The sequence below is a fragment of the Saimiri boliviensis genome, chromosome 3 (genome assembly GCF_048565385.1).
Source record: "Saimiri boliviensis isolate mSaiBol1 chromosome 3, mSaiBol1.pri, whole genome shotgun sequence".
NCBI classification, from domain to species: Eukaryota; Metazoa; Chordata; class Mammalia; order Primates; family Cebidae; genus Saimiri; species Saimiri boliviensis.
In genome coordinates this window covers 76,060,850-76,085,012 of record NC_133451.1, presented here as the reverse complement: position 1 = coordinate 76,085,012, position 24,163 = coordinate 76,060,850, and the positions used below count along the sequence as shown (strand labels likewise).

At 41.6% G+C, this 24,163-nt stretch overlaps 1 protein-coding gene, 1 non-coding gene and 1 pseudogene across 31 annotated transcripts in view; all 3 read left to right on the top strand.

The window, feature by feature from the left end:
• Positions 1 to 1,175: 1,175 nt before the first annotated feature.
• On the top strand, positions 1,176 to 8,597 carry LOC120363674 (ferritin heavy chain pseudogene; annotated as a pseudogene). Its single transcript, XR_012516870.1, has 2 exons — positions 1,176 to 2,786; positions 4,690 to 8,597. The product of XR_012516870.1 is annotated as a ferritin heavy chain pseudogene (transcript).
• Positions 8,598 to 14,391: 5,794 nt separating this feature from the next.
• The window catches only part of SEC31A (SEC31 homolog A, COPII coat complex component), an 80,810-nt gene continuing 71,038 nt past the window's right edge, over positions 14,392 to 24,163 (top strand). For 14 of the 29 annotated variants that reach the window (XM_010334744.3, XM_003923957.4, XM_003923956.4 and 11 more), the window contains exon 1: positions 14,411 to 14,518. Coding sequence is in view for 2 of the 29 variants with exons in the window: in XM_003923961.3 (XP_003924010.1) it covers positions 14,455 to 14,518 (64 nt within the window). In the remaining 27 variants the exon portion in view is untranslated. Of the gene's footprint in view, positions 14,519 to 14,570; positions 14,825 to 24,163 lie in introns of those variants that run through there. The other 15 variants (XM_074396359.1, XM_074396358.1, XM_074396357.1 and 12 more) reach the window with 4 other exon arrangements.
• Positions 21,002 to 21,112, top strand: LOC120363704 (U5 spliceosomal RNA). Its single transcript, XR_005579159.1, has one exon. It is a non-coding gene; the product is annotated as a U5 spliceosomal RNA (small nuclear RNA).

The following is a 24,163-nucleotide window of genomic DNA, read 5'->3' as shown; positions in this document are numbered from 1 at the left end:
ATTCCTGACCTCAAGTGATCCGCCCACCTTGGCTTCCCAAAGTGCTGGGATTACAGGCATGAGCCATCATGCCCAGCCAATACTGAGCTTTTTATTTTTTTATTTTATGTTTTTGAGATGGGGTCTCAGTCTGTCACCCAGGCTGGAGTGCAATCTCAGCTCACTGCAATCTCTGTCTTCCAAGCCCAAGCAATCTTCCCACCTCAGCCTCCTAAGTAGCTGGGACCCCAGGTGTGTGCCACCACATGTGGCTATTTTTTTTGTATTTTTGGAAGAGATGGGGTTTTGCCATGTTGCCCAGGCTGCTAAGCTTTTTATATATAGTGTGTAGAAAGAGTTGGTTTTCTTAAACAGTATTTATTTCTCATAACTCTAAGAAAGCAGATACAGACTTCTTGCTTTCTAGGGTTGGTATATCACTCGTTGAGCACCTACCCTTTTGTCTTGTTGAATTTTTCATTGTTTGAGTTCTGTCTTTTGTTTCAGAAAGCCATGGAGTTTTGAAATTATTGTTATATCATTATTTGTTACATAATGATTTTTACTTCCAGAATCTCATGCGAACTTGGCAATGTCTTCTCAGCATCAAACCTGATATGGAGGGCAACTACCCTAATATACTCCAAAACTAGTTATACTTTGTTTTATATGTAATGCTTCTGTTATTAGACACATGGTTTCCAACTATCAGAAGCAGTGCTAAGACTTAAATGAAAGGGGGGAGTGTTTTTTTTTCAAAACAGAATTTTTAAGCAGAGATGAAAGGAAAACATGAAGACTTAAAAGATTATAAATCTCAGGCACTAATTAGTATTCTACCAATTAGGAACATTCTGATTGCTTGACAAGGTCTATATTTAGCTGAAGAGGAGCAGAAGTCTATGGGAGGTAGGGGTGAAAGCAGCAGAAGGAAAGAGAAGCAAGCATTAAGTAAAATATATTCATCATATTGGCCGGGCGCAGTGGCTCAAGCCTGTAATCCCAGCACTTTGGGAGGCTGAGGCGGGTGGATCACGAGGTCAGGAGATCGAGAACATCCTGGTCAACATGGTGAAACGCCGTCTCTACTAAAAATACAAAAAATTAGCTGGGCATGGTGGCGCGTGCCTGTAATCCCAGCTACTCAGGAGGCTGAGGCAGGAGAATTGCCTGAACCCAGGAGGCAGAGGTTGCGGTGAGCCGAGATCGTGCCATTGCACTCCAGCCTGGGTAACAAGAGCGAAACTCCGTCTCAAAAAAAAACAAAACAAAACAAACAAAAAAATATATATTCATCATATTGGGTAAAAACCAAGCTTTGGGGAAAAAGGTCAAACTCCTTCAATGATGCTGTATATCTGTACCTTTCTTTACTCTATCCTATGGCAAATATTTTTATAATTACACAGAAGAAATTGGACAATATTCTTTGAAAAATTCTTAGAAAGTTCAACTTTCCACGTTAGTACCACCCCAAATAAAATTTTATGAGTAGATACTTAATTTCTAGCTGTACTCTAGTGACAGTCAGCTCCTCTAAGTAGCTGGGACCGTAGGCATGTGCCACCACACCTGGCTAATTTTTTTGTATTTTTGTTAGAGATGGGGTTTTGTCATGTTGCTCAGGCTGCTGAGCTTTTTATATGTAGTATATAGAAGGAGCTAGTTTTCATGGTCAGGCTCACACCTGTAATCCCAGCACTTTGGGAGGCTGAGGTGAGTGGATCACCTGAGCTCAGGAGTTTGAGACCAGCCTGGCCAACATGGCAAAACCTCGTCTCTACTAAAAATTAAAAAATTAGCTGGGAATGGTGGCGTGTGCCTGTAACCCCAGCTACTTGGGAGGCCAAGGCAGGAGAATCACTGAACCCAGGAGGCAGAGGTTACAGTGAGCCAAGATGGGCCACTGTACTCCAGCCTGGGTGACAGAGCAAGACTTCGTCTCAAAAAGAAAAAAAAGAGGCCAGGTGCGGTGGTTCACGCCTGTAATCCCCACACCTTAGGAGGCGGAGGCAGGTGGATCGCAAGGTCAGGAGTTCAAGACCAGCCTGACCAACATGGTGAAACCCCGTCTCTACTAAAAATACAAAAAGTAGCTGGCCATGGTGGTGCATGCCTGTAATTGCAGCTACTCAGGAGGCTGAGGCAGGAGAGTCATTTGAACCTGAGAGGTGGAGGTTGCAGTGAGCCAAGATCGCACCGTTGCAGTCTAGCCTGGGCAACAGAGCGAGACTCCATCTCAAAAAGAAGAAGAAAAAAAAAAAGAATTGGTTTTCTTAAACAGTATTCATTTCTTCTAATAACCCTATGAAAGCAGATACAGACATTGCTTTTTAGGGTTGGTAGCTCACTTGTTGAACACCTACCCTTTTGTCAGATTTATAGCAGGTTAACAAAGTCGATACAGTGATACACTTGACATATCTTTGTTCTGAATTTTTTTCCCAATTATAGTAAAATTGGAGGTCTTAACTTTTCTGCATTGGATAAATATATGCATCTGTTGTAAAGGGCTAAGCAATGAGAATCTTATGACTAGAGCTGAAGTTCAAAATAAGAAGAAATAAATGTCCAATGATTAAACTTTTTCCACTGCTGTTCACATCATGATTTGTTGTGATTAATGTATGTGGATGAGGACATAACAGGAAAAGAAAATGATAAGACTTGTATATATGATGTGTTTCTGCACAATGTTTTTTTTCTGAATGTTTTTTGTTTTAGGAATAAAACTGAAGGGTGTTTTTCTTAGAGAACATCATTTGTCATATTTATTTGAGTAAGAAGTTGAAGACTTATATAATAAGGTATGGGACTTATACATTTATTTTGATAAAAGAACACAGAAAATGTCACATATGAGCAGAAAACTGACATTTATTTTAGCCTAATGTGGATACTGTACTCTGAATTAAAAATTTCTTTTCCTTACTCTTCTAGCTTTTAAAGATAATAAGTATTATTTCAAAATAGTATATTTTAAATTGATAGATTCAGCCAGGCATGATGGCTCACACCTGTAATCCCAATACTTTGGGAGGCTGAGGCAGGCGGATCATGAGGTCAAGAGATCAAGACCATCCTGGCCAACATGGTGAAACCCCGTCTCTACTAAAAAAAAATACAAAAATTAGCTGAGCATGGGGGTGTGCGCCTATAGTCCCAGCTACTCGGGAGGCTGAGGCAGAAGAATTGCTTGAACCCAGGAGGCAGAAATTGCAGTGAGCTGAGATTGTGCCACTGGCCTGGCACCTGGCAACAGAACAAGACTGTATCTCAGAAAAAAAAAACAAAAAACTGATAGATTCAATTCAGGAAAGGCATTGGAGGGGGTGGAGCTTTTAAAACTTTGATAGTTTTCTTTTTCTTTTTCTTTTTTTTTTTTTTTGAGACACAGTCTTGCTCTGTTGCCCAGGTTGGAATATAGCGGCACAATCTCTGCTTACTGCAGTCTGCCTCCCAGGTTCAAACAGTTATCATGGCTCAGCCTCCAAAGTGGCTGGAATTACAGGTGTATGCCACCATGCCCAGATAATTTTTTTATTAAGTAGAGACTGGGTTTTGTTATGTTGGCCAGACTGGTCTCAAACTGCCAGCCTCGAGTGATCCACCTACCTCTGGCTCCCAAAGTGCTAGTATTATAGTTGTGAGCCACCGCACCTGGCTGATAGTTATCTTTTCTTAGAAATAATGATATAGGGCCGGGCGCGGTGGCTCAAACCTGTAATCCCAGCACTTTGGGAGGCCGAGGCAGGTGGATCACGAGGTCAAGAGATCCAGACCATCCTGGTCAACATGGTGAAACCCCGTCTCTACTAAAAATACAAAAAATTAGCTGGGCATGGTGGCGCGTGCCTGTAATCCCAGCTACTCAGGAGGCTGAGGCAGGAGAATTGCCTGAAACCAGGAGGCGGAGGTTGCGGTGAGCCGAGGTCGCGTCATTGCACTCCAGCCTGGGTAGCAAGAGCGAAACTCCGTCTCAAAAAAAAAAAAAAAAAAAAAGAAATAATGATATAATCCTTTCAGCCCCTGAAATTCTTTGATCATATGTTCCAGGGTTTATAAATGACTTAGATATGCCAATGGATGACTATCCTATAACTTAAGCTTTGTTCAGGAACAGTAGATAAGAATGTGATAAAAAAAACTGGGAATCTTAAATCTAATACTAGTTCTGTCATTAATTAGGTTTGCTATTGTGGGTATATCTCAAATTTTAGAAATATGAGGGGTTGGCTGGGCACGGTGGCTCACGCCTGTAATCCCAGCACTTTGGGAGGCCAAGGCAGGCAGATCACGAGGTCAGGAGATCTAGACCATCCTGGCCAACATGGTGAAACTCTGTCTCTACTAAAAATACAAAAAAAAAAAAAAAAAATAGCTGGATATGGTGATGCATGCCTGTAGTCTCAGCTACTCAGGAGGCTGAGGCAATCGAATTGCTTGAACCCAGGAGGTGGAGATTGCACTGAACTGAGATTGCATCACTGCACTATAGCCTGGGTGACAGTGTGAGACTCTGTCTCAAAATAAATAAATAAATAAATAAATAAATAAATAAACAAAAACAAACAAAAAACCCAAGAAATATGAGGGGTCTTGAAAAAGTTTGTGGAAAATGCATAATATGAAAAAAAACTATATATGGATTTCAAAATTTTTTTGTACCAAAATAAACTCCTACTAACTTGTTATAACACATCTGAACAGGATCTAGTTTGAAGCACTAAGAAGAATAAGACATCAGTTTGAAAAGAGGCTCTATCAGAGCAACACGAATTCTGCTAAAATTGAAGCAAGAACAGACATCAAATTTATTTTGACGCTTGGGTGGAAGAATTGTGAACTAATTGATCTTTATGAAAAGTTTACTGGGACAATGCTCCAAAGAAATCAGTTTACAAATGGATAACTCATTTTAAGAATGGATAAGGCAATCTTGAAGAAGCAGCCCACATTGGCAGATCATCCACATCAGTTTGTGAGAAAAAAAAAATTAATCTGGTTCATGGCCTAACTGCAGAAAACCAACAGTTTATAGCAGAAATGACAGGCAACACCATCGATATCTCAGTTGGTTCACTTTACACAATTCTGACTAGAAAAATGCAGCAAACTTTATACCCAATAGGTACCAAAACCATTGCACCCAGATCAGCTACAGACAGGAGCAGAGCTTTCAATGGAAATTTTAAATAAGTGGGGTCATGATCTTGAAGCATTTCATTGGAAAATTGTAACAGGAGATGAAACATGGCTTTAACAGTGCAGTCCTGAAGACAAGGCACAATGAAAGCAATGGTTACCAAGCTATGGAAGTAGTTCAGTCAAAGCACAAGTGGATTGGTTGAGAGCAAAGGTCATGGCAACAGCTTTTGGATGCTCAAGGTATTTTGCTTATTGACTTTCTGTAGGGCCAAAGAATGGTCACATCTGCTTATTAGGAGTGTTTTGAGATACTTAGCCAAAGCTTTAGCAGAAAAATGTCCAAGAGAGACGTTCTTCGCGGAGAGTCGCCGCGGTTTCCTGCTTCAACAGTGCTTGGACAGAACCCGGCGCTCGTTCCCCACCCCGGCCAGCCGCCCACAGCCAGCCCTCTGTCACCTCCACACCGCGTCCTCGGACCGCCCCAAGGCCCCCGCCGCCTCTCCACCGCCACCGCTGCCTCTCTTTAGCAGCCGCCATGACGACTGCATCACCTTTGCAGGTGCACCAGAACTACCATCAGGATTCAGAGGCCGCCATCAACCGCCAGATCAACCTGGAGCTCTACGCCTCGTATGTTTACCTGTCCCTGTCTTACTACTTTGACCGCGATGATGTGGCTTTGAAGAACTTTGCCAAGTACTTTCTTCACCAATCTCATGAGGAGAGGGAACATGCCGAGAAACTGATGAAGCTGCAGAACCAACAAGGTGGCCGCATCTTCCTTCAGGATATCAAGAAACCAGACCATGATGACTGGGAGAACGGGCTGAATGCGATGGAGTGTGCATTACATTTGGAAAAAAATGTGAATCAGTCACTACTGGAACTGCACAAACTGGCCACCGACAAAAATGACCCCCATTTGTGTGACTTCATCGAGACACATTACTTGAATGAGCAGGTGAAATCCATCAAAGAATTGGGTGACCACGTGACCAACTTGCGCAAGATGGGAGCACCCCAGTCTGGCTTGGCAGAATATCTTTGACAAGCACACCCTGGGAGACAGCGATAATGAAAGCTAAGCCTTAGGCTAATTTCCCCATAGCCACGGGGTGACTTCCCTGGTCACCAAAGCAGTGCATGCATATTGGGGTTTCCTTTACCTTTTCTGTAAGTTGTACCAAAACATCCACTTAAGTTCTTTGTACCATTCCTTCAAATAAAGAAATTTGGTACCAAAAAAAAAAGAAAAATGTCCAAGAAAGCTTCACCAGAGAGTCGTTCTCCACAATGCTCCTACTCATCTCTCTCATCAAGGGCAATTCTGCAAACGTTTTGATGGCAGATCACTAGGTATCCACCCTATAGTCCTGATCTGGCACCTTCTGACGTTTTGTTTCCTAATATTAAAATTTTTTTAAAAGCTGTATTTTTTTTTTAGTTAATAATGTAAAAAAAACAAAAAACAAAAGAAACCCTGCATTGATGTGGTTGAATTCCCAGAACTCTCAGTTCTTTATGGATGGACTGAATAGCTGGTATCATCACTTAAAAACCCTGCATTGATGTGGTTGAATTCCCAGAACTCTCAGTTCTTTATGGATGGACTGAATAGCTGGTATCATCACTTACAAAAGTGTATTGAACTCCATAGAACTAATGTTCAGAAATATAGTTTATATTTTTATCTTTTAATTCCATTTTCCAGAAACTTTTTGAAGTCTCCTTGAATATACACCCTTTGTAGAGGGGAAAAATTCTTGTGACTGTTCATACTGACTTAATGCTGACTTAATTTTCTATTTTGTAAATATGTACAAACATAAAAGTTGATACAAATTTGTTTATAGCCCTTAAACAAATTTGTCAAATAAATGCATTGAGAAACAAACTAAACCAACATTCATGGAATGGATGCTACCTTTTCACTGAGGTGTAAATGTGGTACTGGCTGCTATGGAAAAAGTTACATGTAAACAGTCATGTGCCTTGTGATTGTTTTGTCTACAACTTCACTCTTTGCGGACCTAAAAACTATTGAAATGAGGGGAACTGAATTCCTGAAAGAATGTCAACTGGGCATGGAGGCTCATACCTATAATCCTTGCATTTTGGGTGGCCAAACCAGAAGGATCCCTTGAAGCCAGGAGTTCCAGACCAGTCTGGGCAACAAAACGAGACCTATCTCTACAAAAAATAATTAACCAGGCATGGTGGTGTGTGCCTATAGTCCTAGCTACTTGAGAGGCTGAGGTGGGAGGATCACTTGTACCCAGGATGTTGAAGCTACAGTGAGCTGTGATCACTGCTACTACACTCCAGCCTGGGCGACAGCAAAACCCTATCTTTTTTTTTTGAGACGGAGTTTCGCTCTTGTTACCCAGGCTGGAGTGCAATGGTGCGATCTCGGCTCACCGCAACCTCTGCCTCCTGGGTTAAGGCAATTCTCCTGCCTCAGCCTCCTGAGTAGCTGGGATTACAGGCATGCACCACCACGCCCAGCTAATTTTTTGTATTTTTAGTAGAGACGGGGTTTCACTATGTTGACCGGGATGGTCTCGATCTCTTGACCTCATGATCCACCCGCCTCGGCCTCCCAAAGTGCTGGGATTACAGGTGTGAGCCACCATGCCCGGCCTAAAACCCTGTCTTTAAAAAAAAAACTAGAATGGTTTTGTGCTATGCAGATCCTAATATGAAGAATTACACATTAAATTCTCTCCAAACATTCTTCTAACTCAAGTGAGCAATTCAGTTTTTTTTTAAATTTAGGATTAGGCTTGGATAGTAGTTAACTAAATTGGATTAAAAGTTAACTTTTGTGAACTAATAAGGAGTTTTTCTCTTTTTAGATACAGGCAGTTCTTGCTTAGCATAGTTCCAATCTGCAAAAATATGAATTACCACAGTATTGAGAAAACGTACATAAATTCTGCTGCTAGCTCTTTAGTCCACAAGTCATTGTGCAAAAAAAAAAAAAAAAAGGACAGGCATTATGATATGCCATATGCATATGCCAGTTACATTACTTTCAAAGTTTGTTGGTGATTCATTACTGATCATCTGTTCAGTTGATGCACAGATAGCAAAGCACGAAGTGCATAGTAGCATTGCCTCCTTGACCCCATAGTAGTGTTAACCTTGTGACCATTTATAAAAATGGGTGATCAAAAGAGGTAATTGGTCAGCAAAGGACAGGGCAGCAAAGAAAATTGATAATGCTGGAAGTGAAATTGGATGTGATTAAAAGATTTGAAAGTGGTGACAGCAAAGATAGGTTGAGACCCAGACCTTTATGAAACTAAAACAAACCTATTGAAAACATCTGAGGCAGGAGAATTGCCTGAACCCAGGAGGCGGAGGTTGCGGTGAGCCGAGATCGTGCCATTGCACTCCAGCCTGGGTAACGAGCGAAACTCTGTCTCAAAAAAAAAAAAAAAAAAGAAAAAGTCTGATAAATGTAAAAAGGTAAAGTTGCTTCATTGCACTAGAAACAGAAAGCTGTTTGTGATTGAAATGGAATATTACTTGTTTGAAGACTAATAAAAAATTCCAATCAGTTTGACTAGCATCCAGGCCTAAATGGTAATCTAAGTTACTGCATTGAAAGAAAATGGTAATTAGAAAAAGACTGAAAGAGAATATATCACTACCAGTAAAAGGTGGGTTCATCATTTCAGAAGTTGGCATGAATTGATGTTAAGCTATGTCTTGAAGCTGCAAGCTTCAGATAGAATGTTACAGAAGATAGAGCTGACTGTGGGAATGTTGACACTGCTGCTGTTCAAGAGGCAGTTTTAGATAACATAGCAGAGGAACTTAGCAAAGTCAAATTTACAGACATAAAGTGGTTGTGATGTAAAGAATGACCATGTCTCAGGAAGTGATGCCAGCAAAAAACTTCACATTAAAGGAACTCTCAGATACTTCATTACATCGAAAATGCAAAGGATAAACCTTTGGAAGCTGACCCAAAGTTAGGAAAGAGTAGTGACAATTTGCCAAGGCATAGGAAAGATGCTCACTTGTAAGTTATGTGATAAGACGAGCACTGTTCAAACTACTCTTGATAAATTGCAAAGAAATATTTTAGTGTTTCAATGTTTCTAATAAATTACTAAAATTAGTATACTAAATATTAGTTTTACATTATTAGAAAAAAGTACAATTTTATTTTTATTTATTATTTTATTTTATTTTTTAATTTTTATTTATTTATTTATTTTGAGATGGAGTTTCGCTCTTGTTACCCAGGCTGGAGTGCAATGGCGCCATCTCGGCTCACCGCATCCTCCGCCTCCTGGATTCAGGCAATTCTCCTGCCTCAGCCTCCTGAGTAGCTGGGATTACAGGCACGCACCACCACGCCCAGCTAATTTTTTGTATTTTTAGTAGAGACGGGGTTTCACCATGTTGACCAGGATGGTCTCGATCTCTTGACCTCGTGATCCACCTGCCTCGGCCTCCCAAAGTGCTGGGATTACAGGCGTGAGCCACCGCACTCGGCCTATTTTATTTTTCTTGACAGGGTTTCACCGTGTTGGTCAGGCTGGTCTTGAACTCCTGACCTCAGCTGATCCACCTGCCTTGGCCTCCAAAGTGCTTGGATTACAGGTGTGAGCCACCGCGCCCAGCCGAAAAGTACAACTTAAAAAAATATATATTTATAGCCAACAGCAGGAGAGGTTTGTTTTGTTTTGAGACCGTGTGTTATTCTGTCACCAAGGCTGGAGAACAGTAGCGAGATTTCGACTCACTGCAACCTCCGCCTCCTGTGCTCAAGCGATCCCCTCACCTCAGCCCCCCAAGGAGCTGGGACCATTAAGTGTGTGCCACCACACCCAGCTAACTTTTTATTGTATTTTTATTAGAGACAGTTTTGCCGTGTTGTCCAGGCCAGTCTGGAGTTCCTGAGCTCAAGCAATATGCCCGCCTCTGCCTCCCATAGTGCTTGGATTACAGTCGAGCCATCATGCTTGTCCAGGAGAGTTTTTAATATAGGAAATTTTAAAGTCACAGAGCAATCATAAATTTTTGCATAGATTAAGATAACATTGCATAATTTCAGCTTGCACGCTGAAAGCCAGGACTCCTTTAGTGTTAAACACAAGCTAGGGAGTCTGCATATTTAACCAGATGTAAATATGCACATCAACTCTACAAACAGCTATATTTTAATCTGTGTGATAATCAGTTATAATTTAACATTTTTTTTTGAGACAGGATCTTGCTCTGTCACCCAAGCTGGAGTATGTGGCATGATCTCGGCTTACTGCAATACCCACCTTCTGGGCTCAAGCAGTCCTACCTCAGCCTCCTGAGTAGGTGGGACTACTGGTGTGTGCTAACACGTGCAGCTACTTTTTTGTTGTCGAAGCTTTGCCATGTTTCCCAGGCTGGTCTTGAACCCCTGGACTCAAGTGTTCTGCCCACCTCAGCCTCCCAAAGTGTTAGTATTACAGGTGTGAGCCACTGCACCTGCCCTAACATTTACTTTTCATATGCTTTTGTGTATTGCCATATCAAAAGCTTTGAAATACAACTTTTGTGATACTGTACCTTATAGTGGACTTTGAGTATTAATCAATTTCTGGCAAAAGTAATAAAGATGGACAAAGTTGGCCTGGTGGCTCACACCTGTAATCCCAGCACTTTGGGAGGCCCAGGTGGGCAGATCATGAGGTTAAGAGATCAAGACCATCCTGGCCAACATGTTGAAACCGTTTCTACTAGAAATACAAAAAATTAGCTGGGCATGGTGGTACGTGCCTGTAGTCCCAGCTACTTGGGAGGCTGAGGCAGGAGAATCGCTTGCACCCAGGAGGTGGAGGTTGCAGTGAGCTGAGGTCACATCGCTGCACTCCAGCCCAAGCAAGAAGAGAGAAACTCCACCTCAAAAAAAAAAAAAAAGATTGACAACTTTTTCCTGTTAAGGGCTATATAGTAAGTATTTTAGGCTTTGAGGGCCATATGCTCTCTATCGGAACTACTCAGCTTGTATTGCAAAAGCAGTGGTAAACAATAATGTAAACTTTTTTTTTTTTTTTTTTTTTTGAGAGGAGTTTCACTCTTGTTACCCAGGCTGGAGTGCAATGGCACGATCTCGGCTCACCACAACCTCCGCCTCCTGGGTTCAGGCAATTCTTCTGCCTCCTGAGTAGCTGGGATTACAGGCACGTGCCACCATGCCCAGCTAATTTTTTGTATTTTTAGTAGAGACGGGGTATACTATGTTGACCAGGATGGTCTCGATCTCTTGACCTTGTGATCCACCTGCCTCGGCCTCCCAAAGTGCTGGGATTACAGGCTTGGGCCACCGCGCCCGGCCAATAATGTAAACTACTAACCATTAACAATATGTAAACTATTATGTTCTAATAAAATTTTATGGACAAAAAATTTGAATTTCATGTAATTTTAATGTCATGAAATATTTTTCTTTTGCCTTTTTTCCTACTTAAAAATATAAAAACCCGGCCGGGCTTGGTGGCTCAAGCCTGTAATCCCAGCACTTTGGGAGGCCGAGGCGGGTGGAAGGTCAAGAGATCGAGACCATCCTGGTCAACATGGTGAAACGCCGTCTCTACTGAAAATACAAAAAAAAAATTAGCTGGGCATGGTGGTGCGTGCCTGTAATCCCAGCTACTCAGGAGGCTGAGGCAGGAGAATTGCCTGAACCCAGGAGGCGGAGGTTGCGGTGAGCCGAGATGGCGCCATTGCACTCCAGCCTGGGTAACGAGTGAAACTCCGTCTCAAAAAAAAAAAAAAAAAAAAAAAGAAAAGAAAATATATAAAAACCATTCTTAACTCATAGTAACCAAAAGAAAAGGTGTGTGTGTGGGGGGGTGGTTTGCCGACTTAAGCAATAGGAACATGCTGTTGCACTGTGAGATTGTGTTAAATGAAACCAGAAAATGTAACTGCTGTTTAAATCATTGGTTTTTGGGGAAATGGAAGTTCTAATGAACGCTTTTTCCACAACAGTGCAAACTTTGAAGATAGCAGGGAGTATTTGGGGGATGAAACAATAGAAAACAGTTCAGGCCTTTAATGTTTTCTTTTGGCCTAAATGATAGTCCCACTTTTAAGTCAGGGATTTTTATTACCATCTCTCTGGGTAAACTAGTCTTGCAGCCATAAATTAAAGCCTCTAGGACATAACTAGAAATTAACTGCTCTAAGCTAGGCTAGTACAGTTAACCCTCGAACAACAGGGACTTGAACTTCGTGGGTCCACATACGCAGATTTTCTTCTGCCTCTGCCATCAGAGACAGCAAGACCAATCCCTTCTCTTTCTCCTCAGCCTGCTCAATCTGAAGACAACCAGGATGAAGACCTTTATGATAATCTACATCTGCTTACAGTAAATATATTTATGATTTTCTGAATTTTTTTCCTGTAGCTTTATTGGAATATGCTATATAATTCATGTTACATAGAAAATGTATGTTAATCGATTTTATCAGACTTCCCATCAACAGTAGGGACTATTTGTAGTTACATTTTGGAGGAGTCAAAAGTTTGCTGATTTTTTTTTCTTTTTGAGATGGAGTCTTGCTCTTGCCCAGGCTGGAGTGCAGTGGCACGATCTCGGCTCACTACAACTTCCACCTCCGGGGTTGAAGCTGATCCTCCCACCTCAGCTTCCCTAGTAGCTGGGACAACAGGCACACACAACCACACCTGGCTAATTTTTGTATTTTTTGTAGAGATGGGGTTTCACCATGTTGGCCAAGCTAGTCTGAACTCCTGGCCTCGGGTGATCCACCCACCTCGATCTCCCAAAGAGCCAAACTTTTTTTTTTTTGACATGGGGTCTCATTTTTTCGCTCCGGATAGAGTGCAGTGCCCGGATCTCGGCTTGCTGCAACCTCCACCTCCCGGGTTCAAGTGATTCTTTTGCTTCAGTCTCCTGAGTAGTTGGGACTAGAGGCTTGTGCCACCAGACCCGGCTAATTTTTGTATTTTCAGTAGAGATGGGGTTTCACCATGTTGGTCAGGCTGGTCTGGAACTCCTGACCTCAAGTGATCCACCCGCCTCAGCCTCCCAAAATGCTGGGATTACAGGTGTCGGCCACCGTGCAAAGCTCGTTTCCTGATTTTTGACTGGAGTTAACGCTTAACCGTGTTGTTCGAAGGTCAACTGTAATCTGTTAGAGCTGATTTCAGTCCTACAGAAATACACTTTTGATTTTATAGTCAAACCACACTTTGGAGGGCAAGGTGGGTGGATCACCTGAGGTCGGGAGTTCAAGACCAGCCTGACCAACATGGTGAAACCCCTGTCTTTATAAAAAAAAAAAAAAAAAAAAAAAAAAGAAAAAGACTGAAAAGACACTGGGAAGGCTGCAGTGAGTACAAAAATGTTTCTACTCCCTAGTCCTTAAGGAGTGTTTGCCATATTGTCTTTTTGTTTACAAAAGACAAACATTATTTCCAGACATCTAGGAAAAAAGGCGGTAGGAGTTGGCTTTGAATGCTAGGTGTAATGGGAAAACAACTTGTCGAAAAGTTAGGAGACCTGGGTTGAATCCAGATTCTGGTAATTTAGCAAGTGATTTTCCTTTGGCTTTACTTCGCTGTAAAATAATTCCGCCCTATACTAAAAGTACACCCAGGCAACGCATCTAATTAGATTTGAGGCTCTGGGGAAACTAGTAAGGTTAACCGTGGCGGAAGGCGAGTGCTAACGGGTCTCAAATAGTACCATGAGATAGTGACAAGTATGAAAGGATACTAATTGGAATTAATATAACACCCCATCTATGCCTCTGTCCACAGTAGCCTTTGGGTATGCCCAGTTCGCTCTGTCGAAGGTCTCAAAACGCCAGAATGTGGAATCAAGTGGGTAATTTTAAGAACTCAGTGACAACTGCAATAAAGCCCTTGCATCCCGATTTTTCACGCGGTTTGGCGCGGGCAGTGTCGCCAGGGGCGACACTCATAAGACTAGACCTCACAGGACTAGTGCTACGTGGCGTTCCTGCGGGCCACGGCGGTCATTCGGCCGGACGGAGTCACCGTGCAGGACTTTTCCTTTACCCATTAGTCCTGGCTACGGCATCCACATTCTATGCACCGCCCCTCAGAAGAGAGTTCCTCCATTCGCGCGGGCGCGATGACCACAGAACGCCCAAAGGCGCAGAACCGTAGCCCGCGCCCTAGCCTACCGCCAATCCCGGAAATGCCGCGGCGGGCCGTGCGTCGGGTGGGCGGGGAGAGACGTCGCTCCCGGAAGTGTCGGGCGGCAGGGCGTGGCTGCGGCTGCCACGTTGGAGCGGAACGTGGAGGTGGCCCTGGCTGGGGAGGAGGGGCGGCGGCGAATGCTGGGAGAATCCGACCGACGCTGCACTAAGGCAGGACCTGGCTTCCGAAGGTCTTCGCCAGGTACGTCCGCCCGTTGCTTTTTGTCCTCTTCGCCGGTCCTTAAGCCTTGAGGTTGAGCCCAGGCCAAAACTAGGACCCCAGCCTGGGTCTCCGCTGCTCCGCGCCAGCCCGAGGCCCGGTCTTTGGTGACGGCGCGCCCCTGGTCTTAGTTTCGGGCCCGGCGGAACAACGCCTGGCGTCTGGACTCCTTCAGTGATCGCGCCCGTCCGCATCCGCCGACGTCTCCATTGCCTAGCAAGAGCCACCCGAGGCTGGCGACACTGACTTGCCGGGGAGTCGTAGCCGGGCGGGTAACTGGAGTTTGAGGTTAGGAGACTTTCAGACCCTTGTGCACAAAGAGGTGCGGTCCCCGAGGGTGAGGAAAGGAAACAAATCTCAGGATTACTTCGGTTGACTTTAGTTTGGTTAGGATTTTTTATTGTACTTGAACTGTTGCCAGATTTCAAGGTTCATAGGTTTGAATTGACGTATACTGTCATGTAGCTAGGATTGGATTATTTTAAGGACAGTGGTCGCCAGGCACAGCCTGTACTTTGAGGACAGTCTCATTAAGTGTTATATGTTTTTGCTAATAAGTTGTTAAATTTCGGGGCGGTTGTAAAATAAACCAAAATATTGCCTGGACTTGTGGGCGTTATACATTTTTCCTTGTGCTTAAGGAACTAATTTTACGTAGGGCTTTTTGAAGTTGCAATGATCTGATAGTCTGTGCCAAATCATTTCTTCTAAATTATCTTTTCGAACTATAGAAAACTGAAATTTGATTGTCCTTTATGGGCAGTTATAACTGTATTTAAAAAGTCGATAAAGGTTTGTTCTTATTATAGCGTCCTGTGTTTTCTGTACTTCCGATTATTCAAGGGTTGGCAAAAGCTTATTCTCCCCTTTTTTTTTTTTTTTTTTTTTTTTTTGAGACGGAGTTTCGCTCTTGTTACCCAGGCTGGAGTGCAATGGCGCGATCTCGGCTCACCGCAACCTCCGCCTCGTGGGTTCAAGCAATTCTCCTGCCTCAGCCTCCTGAGTAGCTGGGATTACAGGCAAGCGCCACCATGCCCAGCTACTTTTTTGTGTTTTTAGTAGATACGGGGTTTCACCATGTTGACCAGGATGGTCTCGATCTCTCGACCTCGTGATCCACCCGCCTCGGCCTCCCAAAGTGCTGGGATTACAGGCTTGAGCCACCACGCCCGGCCATTTTTTTTTTTTTTTTTGGACAGAGTCTCGCTCTGTCACCCAGGCTGAAGTGCAGTGGCGCGATCTCAGCTCACTGCAACCTCCACCACCCGGTGATTTCTCCTGCCTCAGCCTCCTGAGTAGCTAGGATTACAGGCGCCTGCCACCAAGCCCAGCTAATTCGTGTATTTTTAGTAGAAACGGGGTTTCACTATGTTGGCAAGGCTGGTCTCGAACTCCTGACCTCAAGTGATCCACGCGCCTTGGCTTCCCAGAGTGTAGAAATTGCAGGCGTGAGCCACTGTTCCCAGCCACTCTTCTTTTTTAGTAGTTCTTCTGTGCTCCTTGTTTCTCATTATCCCTTAATTATACTTATACTTCAGAGAAAGCTTTGTAGGCTCATAAGAACTTTTGGATAACTCGTAGTATTTTGTAGTTTTGTAGCGATTTTATTTTACATATGTACACAATTATTTGTGAAATTTGAAATTTGAGGTGGATTTAGAATTACACTGCTTAATTTTATATAAGCAAATTATTTACTGAAACTAATAACATAGGAATAGTTTGAGGGATTTCACAGTCTTATAGGAATCTAATGAAATCATTGTAAGAATGCGCATACACACCCTTAGGGTTTTTGTTTTGTTTTGTTTTTGAGACAGGCTCACTCTGTTGCCCAGATGGGAGTGAAGTGGTGCAATCATAGCTCACTATAACCTTGAACTCTTGGGCTCAAGAGATCCTCCCGCCTCAGCCTCAGAATTAGCTAGGAATATGCACGTGGCGCACGCCCAGCTAATTAATCTCTCATTTTTTATAGACATGGGGTCTCACTATGTTCCCCAGGCTGGTCTCAAGCTCCTGCTCTCAAGAGACATGTAGGATTTTCTACGTACATACTATCATGAAGTTTACAATTTAAAAACTCCTGTAAGGGGATGTTACTAGATTGATTTGCATTGATTACATTGTTTTAAAAATGTCATTAGGTTAATTTCAGCTCACAAAGTTTTATACTGAAGATTAGTATGACACCAATTAGTTCAGTAACCAGTATGCAGTTACTTTCTCCTTTGATTTGGTTTGGGTTGAGGGAAATGAGCCTAGAACATTCATGATACTAAATAAATCCTCTAGAACAATTGTGTCTATCCCTATTGAGATGTTTTGCCCATAGAAAATGGATTTTTACTAAAAGCAGTGCCAACTAGGGATTGTATACCCAGTTTGGGAGTCAAAGTTCCGATTCTGTTACCTCTTTAAACTTTTTACTTGCTTTCTGAGGTATGAGTCAGCTCTGTATATAGCATTATAAGGTTGGTATTTTTCAAAGAATAGTGCTGTTAGGTTTTACTATTGTTTCACAAAATTTACATTTTGAAAATGAGCAGAAAGAAAAAGTTTCCACCTAATTGAATGCAATTATTGAGAGAAAGTTGCATGAAAAATAAGAGTTCTAGTCTGGAGTATAAATTTTCTTCAATAAAGGTTTTCTTTTTTGTTATTTTTTTGTTTTTCCCCCGAGATGGAATCTTGCTCTGTTGTCCAGTCTGTAGTGCAGTGACGCTATCTCGGCTAACGGCAACCTCTGCCTTTTGAGTTCAAGTGATTCTCCTGCTTTGGCCTCCTGAATAGCTGGGATTACGAGCGTGCACTACCATGTCCGGCTAATTTTTGTATTTTTTAGTAGAGACAGGGTTTCGCCATGTTGGCCAGGTTGCTCCCGAACTTCCGGCCTGAAGTGATCCGCCTACCTCGGCCTCCCAAAGTGCTGAGATTACAGGCCTGAGTCACTGTGCTCGGCCAATGCATGTATTTTGAAGAAGGTTCGTTGTGGTAGACGTTTTAAATTGTGGTGTTTGTAATAACTGTCACTTATGAGCATTTATTTATATATGCTAGGCACTGTTCAAACCACTCCGAGTAGTACCACTTATTTCTTACAGCAACCCTGTGGGGTAGGTACTGTTACCTTTATTTTACCGAGAGCGGAGGCAAGATACACATGGATAAAGCTACATGACTAACATCAGAGGTGGACATGGTGAAGCTGGAATTTAAACTGAGGGTGTCTACTCTAGACTCCATGCTCTTAATTGCTGTGCAATAAATACTGTCTTCTAGATGGCATATATGAAGAAGCCATTGTCCACACTATTTTATTTTTTTTGGTACGGAGTTTTGCTCTTGTCGCCCAGGCTAAAGTGCAGTGGCACAATCTTGGCTCACTGCAACCTCCACCTCCTGGGTTCAAGCCATTCTCCTGCCTCAGCCTCCCAAGTAGCTGGGATTACAGGCATCGGCCACCACACACTGCTATTTTTTTTGTTTTTTTGGAAGAGCCAGGGTTTTGCTGTGTTGGGTAGGCTGGTCTCAAACTCCTGACCTCAGGTGATCTGCCCGCCTCGGCCTCCCAAAATGCTGGGATTACAGGTGTGAGCCGTGTGCCTGGCCTTTTTATATTTTCATAGTGATTATGTTCTGTAGAAAACAGTATTGAGTGAAACAAGTATGCATAGTTTAAATTCTGATCATGTTTAATATTGAAAAAACATTACACAAAGTTTTTAAAGCAAGTCTTGCTTGGGAAGTATGTATGGTTTAATCTAAAACTTATTCCTATTTTTGGGTGCAATGGCTCAGGCCTGTAATCCTAGCACTTTGGGAGACCAAGGCATGATGATTGCTTGATGCCAAGAGTTCAAGACCAACCTGGCCAGCATAGGGAGAACTTATTTTTATTAAAAACAACAACAACAACAAATTATAAAGAAAAAACCTTTTAATATTTTTAAGAAAATCATTTACACCTAAATGAATGATTATTTCTACGAGAAGGAAATACACGTATATACAGATAAAACTGTATTTTGATGGCATTCTTAGTAATTTTGAGAATGATTACAATAGGTATATTATTTAATAAGATTCAGGGCATATAATATAGTTCTAGGCCATTATGTAGTATAGTGATTTTTTTTTTTAAACATGGTAGTGAAGCCTTATATTCAGGACAGGTTAATAAGGAGAATTGCTTTTAGTGGAACATTGAGTACTAAGGCTAAGAAATTCTTGTGAATGTTTTGAATTCCCATTTACTGTGTTCTTATAAATGTGTCTCTTTCTCTTTCAGTCAATGTTACACATTAACCAAACATTAATGGATTAGGTAGTCCTTGTACTTTTGCTCTTAGAAATATTAGAATTGTATTCTATTTTTATAATGCAGCTATTTTGTTTTTCACTTGTAGAAATTATTTTGAAGGCATCTTACAACCTTTTCCCCCCTTAACAATACTTTCTCCTTTTTTAAATAGTAAATAATCCTTTAAAGAGATAAGAATTTAAAAGTAAATGTTTTATCTGAAACTGGTCATTCTAGCTCATTTGTCTGCTTGTTTTCCCCTAAATATAAACATTTAAAATAAATCAAACAAAACTTTCTGGATATCTCCTACCGTGCTTATTAGCAATTTGAGTCCAAAAGGGGTAAAAGTTTTGAGAAAAGACATTATTTGTCTAGTTGATCAGATACGATAGCACATAAGGCTGCTGGTTTAAAAAAGGGTAACTGGAAAATATGTAGACAATATGTGCTAATAGAATGTTACTACAAAGTGTTGAGTTAAAATAGAATGGCATATTTATGTAAAATGCTTAAATCCTAGTACTGACAAATGTAAACTTGTAGGGGAGTATTTAGATCAGTGTGGTTTGGATCATTAGGGCAGTTTTCATGGAGGAGCTAGAATATGAATTTATTATTAAAGATTTGGTCAGTTGGCAGAGAGGAAGAAGAGGGAATTCATATAAGACTTTTTTACACTTAGAAAGTTGGAATTTTTTCCCCCAGATAATCTCAAAGTTTTCTTATTTAATCTCATTATATCAGTAAGCTTTAAAAATAGAAAACCTATCAAAAACACTAACCCATGTGCTCGGCACTTTGTTTGGCTCCCTATTATAAAACATATGATCTCATTGAAACCTCACTTCATCCCATTACGTGGTCATTCTTTTCCCTATTTTATGAATATAGAAACTGGTGCCCAGGGAGGTTAAATAACGTGTCCAAAGTATCATAGCTAATAAGTAGCAGAGCCAGTAGTCAAATTGAGGATTAACTCCAGAGACCATGCTTTTAACCATGTGATACATCTGCCTCCTAATCTCACTTTGCTCTACCTAACACAATTTCTTTTTTTTTTTTTTTTTTTTGAGACGGAGTTTCACTCTTGTTACCCAGGCTGGAGTGCAATGGCGCGATCTCGGCTCACCGCAACCTCCGCCTCCTGGGTTCAGGCAATTCTCCTGCCTCAGCCTCCTGAGTAGCTGGGATTACAGGCATGAGCCACCACGCCCAGCTAATTTTTTGTACTTTTAGTAGAGACGGGGTTTCACCATGTTGACCAGGATGGTCTCGATCTCTTGACCTCGTGATCCACCCGCATCGGCCTCCCAAAGTGCTGGGATTACAGGCTTGAGCCACCGCGCCCGGCTACCTAACACAATTTCTAAAATGCATTTCTTCAGTTTCATCATGCATGGTGATTGCTTTGTTATTAATTGTTTCTGCTAAATGTTAATTTTCCTCTATGTTATAAAAATTGAATACCTGAACTCATTGGAAGTAATGAGAACTTGGACTTTGGAGCTAATCTTCTGAGTTCCGATCTTGGCTCTGTCCCTTGCTCCTTGCTAACATACACAAATTGTCTTTCTGTGTCTTAATTTTTTCCTATGTAAAATCTCCTTCAAATATGAACAATTTGCAAGTAGAGGACTTGGGGTATATGTTTAAGGGAATCTTAAGGAAAATGTTAGAGGATAGGCCCTGGAGCTGAGTAAGGGAACTGGCAAAAGTACTCTTGGAGAGCATCGAGTGTGTGTTTAACTGCAGTGCTGAGACTAGAACAAAAGGGAAAATGAGGAAGAAAGAATAAAATGTAAATGTTAAATGTCCAGTAATGTAGGGGTTGGTTATACAACTAATAAAAAGAGAAGAAAGAAATTGAAGGTAGAATAAGTTTGTGAATTGCCATATCTGTAGTGGCTATGAGTCAAAGGACATCATTTAAAGCTGACAAATCGGTTAGTAGAACTGTAAGCATATTTAGCAGTTCAAAGGTAAACACTGAGAAAGATAATACTATTGACTGTAACTGTGTTGTGTGAGGGGGCAGTAAAATTATACAAGCTAATTTCATAAATGTAAATAGTAGGGAGTTAGTAGTTACTGTATAAAAAAATAGAGGATTGATGATATTAAGTAAAATATTTAAAATTACAATGATAAAGATAGAATCAGAACTCTAGTTTCTTTTCAAATTGCATAAATGCTTCTACTTTTACTAAAGATTTCCATGGAGAGGAACAATTCTGAGTCTTTTTTTTTTTTTTTTTTGAGACGGAGTTTCGCTCTTGTTACCCAGGCTGGAGTGCAATGGCGCGATCTCGGCTCACCGCAACCCCCGCCTCCTGGGTTCAAGCAATTCTCCTGCCTCAGCCTCCTGAGTAGCTGGGATTACAGGCACACACCACCATGCCCAGCTAATTTTTTGTATTTTTAGTAGAGACGGGGTTTCACCATGTTGACCAGGATGGTCTCGATCTCTTGACCTCGTGATCCACCCGCCTCGGCCTCCCAAAGTGCTGGGATTACAGGCTTGAGCCACCGCGCCCGGCAATTCTGAGTCTTAATCCAATTTTTTGAGGCCCTACTTTTGCGGGACTTATTTAAAAAAAGAAAAGAGAAAAAGAATCAGAAACATATTAGAATAAAAATATACATTATCCTAATTATCAGAAAAATGGTAATTGCACAAAAAAGAAAATAGACAACATGAAAGACTTTTAAAGAAATTTATTACCCAAAGATATTAAACCAAAGTAAAATATGGTAAAACTAAGACTAACCATGTCTGTCATTTTAAATGGCCTTAGCTAATTTAGCCTTAGCTAAATTGGATCACCAACAAAATGTTGACTTTTTATTTGTTTGGATCACCAACAAAATCTGTTAGTTTTTTGCGTGTTTCTTTGGATAGCTAATGACAACAAAGTAGTTTTGAAGGGCAAAAGTATGCATGTAAAGGCAAATAAAAGATGGAATTCAGACCAAAAGTCATTATTTCAGACAAAGAAGGATATTCAAAAAATATGTGTGTGTGTGTGTGTGTGTGTGTGTGTGTGTGTATGTAAATATATGCCAAATATAAAGTGTATATTTGGCAGTGAATTTTAACATGGATATACAATGTTGGTGGTGAGAGAGGTTATGTGGTTGGAGAACTGTGTAGCAATTCTTTGTACTTGTGTTCAACTTTTCTATGAATGTAAAACTGTTCTAAAAGGTAAAGCCTTTTTTTTTTTAAATTTAAATCAAAATCCTATGACAGGTAAAAAAAAAATTTTTTTTAAAGCAAAGTCAAAAGATAGCCTGTCAACTTAATAGAAAATTGGTCAAATGATGCCTGGGCGCAGTGGCTCACGCCTGTAATCCCAGAACTTTGGGAAGCCAAGGTGGGTGGATCACCTAAGGTCAAGAGTTTGAGACCAGCCTGAACAACATGGTGAAACCCAGTCTCTACTAAAAATACAAAAAAATTATCTGAGTGTGGTGGTGTGTACCTGTAATCCCAGCTACTTGGAAGGCTGAGACACAAGAATCTCTTAAAACCGGGAGGCGGAGGTTGCAGCAAGCCGAGATTGTGCCATTGTGCTTCAGCCTAGGTGACAGAACAAAACTCCATCTCAGAAAAAAAAAAAAAAAAGAAATATAGTCAAATGATATATGACTAGGCAGAAGAGATGACAGAAAAGGAAATATGGGCCAGGCACGGTGGCTCACGCCTGTAATCCCAGCACTTTGGGAGGCTGAGGCAGGAGAATCACAAGGTGAAGAGATTGAGACCATCCTGGCCAACATGGTGAAACCCCCTCTTTAAAAAAAAAAAAAAAAGAAAGAAAAGGAAATATGGTTGACCCATAATCATATTTAAAAAAGGATGTTATGTATCATTTATAGTATAACTATACCAAGTTAATATTTTTCTTTCTTTCTTTCTTTTTTTTGAGACATGGTCTCACTCAGTCACCCAGGCTGGATTGAAGTGGTGCTATCAGGGCTCACTGCAGCCTCAACTTCCCAGGCTCAAACGATCCTTCCATCTCAACCTCCCAAGTAGCTGGGACTATAGGCATGCATCACCATGCCCAGCTAATTTTTGTATTTTTTGTAGAGATGGAATTTCACCGCATTGTCAAGCTGGTCTTTGAGCTCCCAGGCTCAAGCAATCCGTCTGCCACAGCCTCCCAAAGTGCTGGGATTACAGGCCTGAGCCACTGCGCCTGGCCTTTCATTGTTAATGTTGGTAAAAATCTTAAAGTGTGGCAGTATACTCTGGGCAACAAGTGGTTGTAGGGCAACAAGTAATCATATATTACTGTTAGTGGTATGAAAAGATACAGTTACCATAGAGGACAACTTGGTAATCATCAAAATTAAAATTGCATTAATCCTTTAACTTAACAGTTTTACTTCTGGGAATTTATAGCTGTCTGTGCTCTTTAATGAAATAGCATGTGCAGATGACCATTTATTTCAGCATTTTTTTGTAAAAATAGCTAAAAACAGCTTAGGTGTTCATTGGTATTGGACTAGGTAATTATGGTACATCTTACAGTAGAGTAATATGTCATTTCAATATTTTTACGTAAAAATAACAAAGATCTTTAGTACTTAATACTACACCTTTCGCCGGGCGCAGTGGCTCAAGACTGTAATCCCAGCACTTTGGGAGGCCGAGGCGGGTGGATCATGAGGTCAAGAGATCGAGACCATCCTGGTCAACATGGTAAAACCCCGTCTCTACTAAAAATACAAAAAATTAGCTGGGCATGGTGGCGCGTGCCTGTAATCCCAGCTACTCAGGAGGCTGAGGCAGGAGAATTGCCTGAACCCAGGAGGCGGGAGGTTGCGGTGAGCCGAGATCGTGCCATTGCACTCCAGCCTGGGTAACAAGAGCGAAACTCCGTGTCAAAAAAAAAAAAAAATACTACACCTTTCTAATTTTTCCATCAAAGTAACTTTTTTTTTTTGAGACCGAGTCTCTGTCACCCAGGCTGGAGTATAGTGGTGGGATCTCAGCTCACTGCAACCTCTGCCTCCTGGGTTCAGGTGATTCTCCTGCCTCAGCCTCCTGAATAGCTGGGATTACATGGGTGCACCACCACGCTGGCTAATTTTCTTGTATTTTTAGTAGAGACGGGGTTTTGCTATGTTGGCCAGGCTGGTCTTGAACTCCTGGCCTCAAGTCATCTACCTACCTCGGCCTCCCAAAGTGCTGGGATTACAAGCATGAGCCACCACGCCCGGCCCATCAATTGTAACTTTAATGACAGAAAATATGTAAATAAGTGGTATATGGTATTATACCTTGAAGTGACCAGTTTTCTGATAATTCCTAC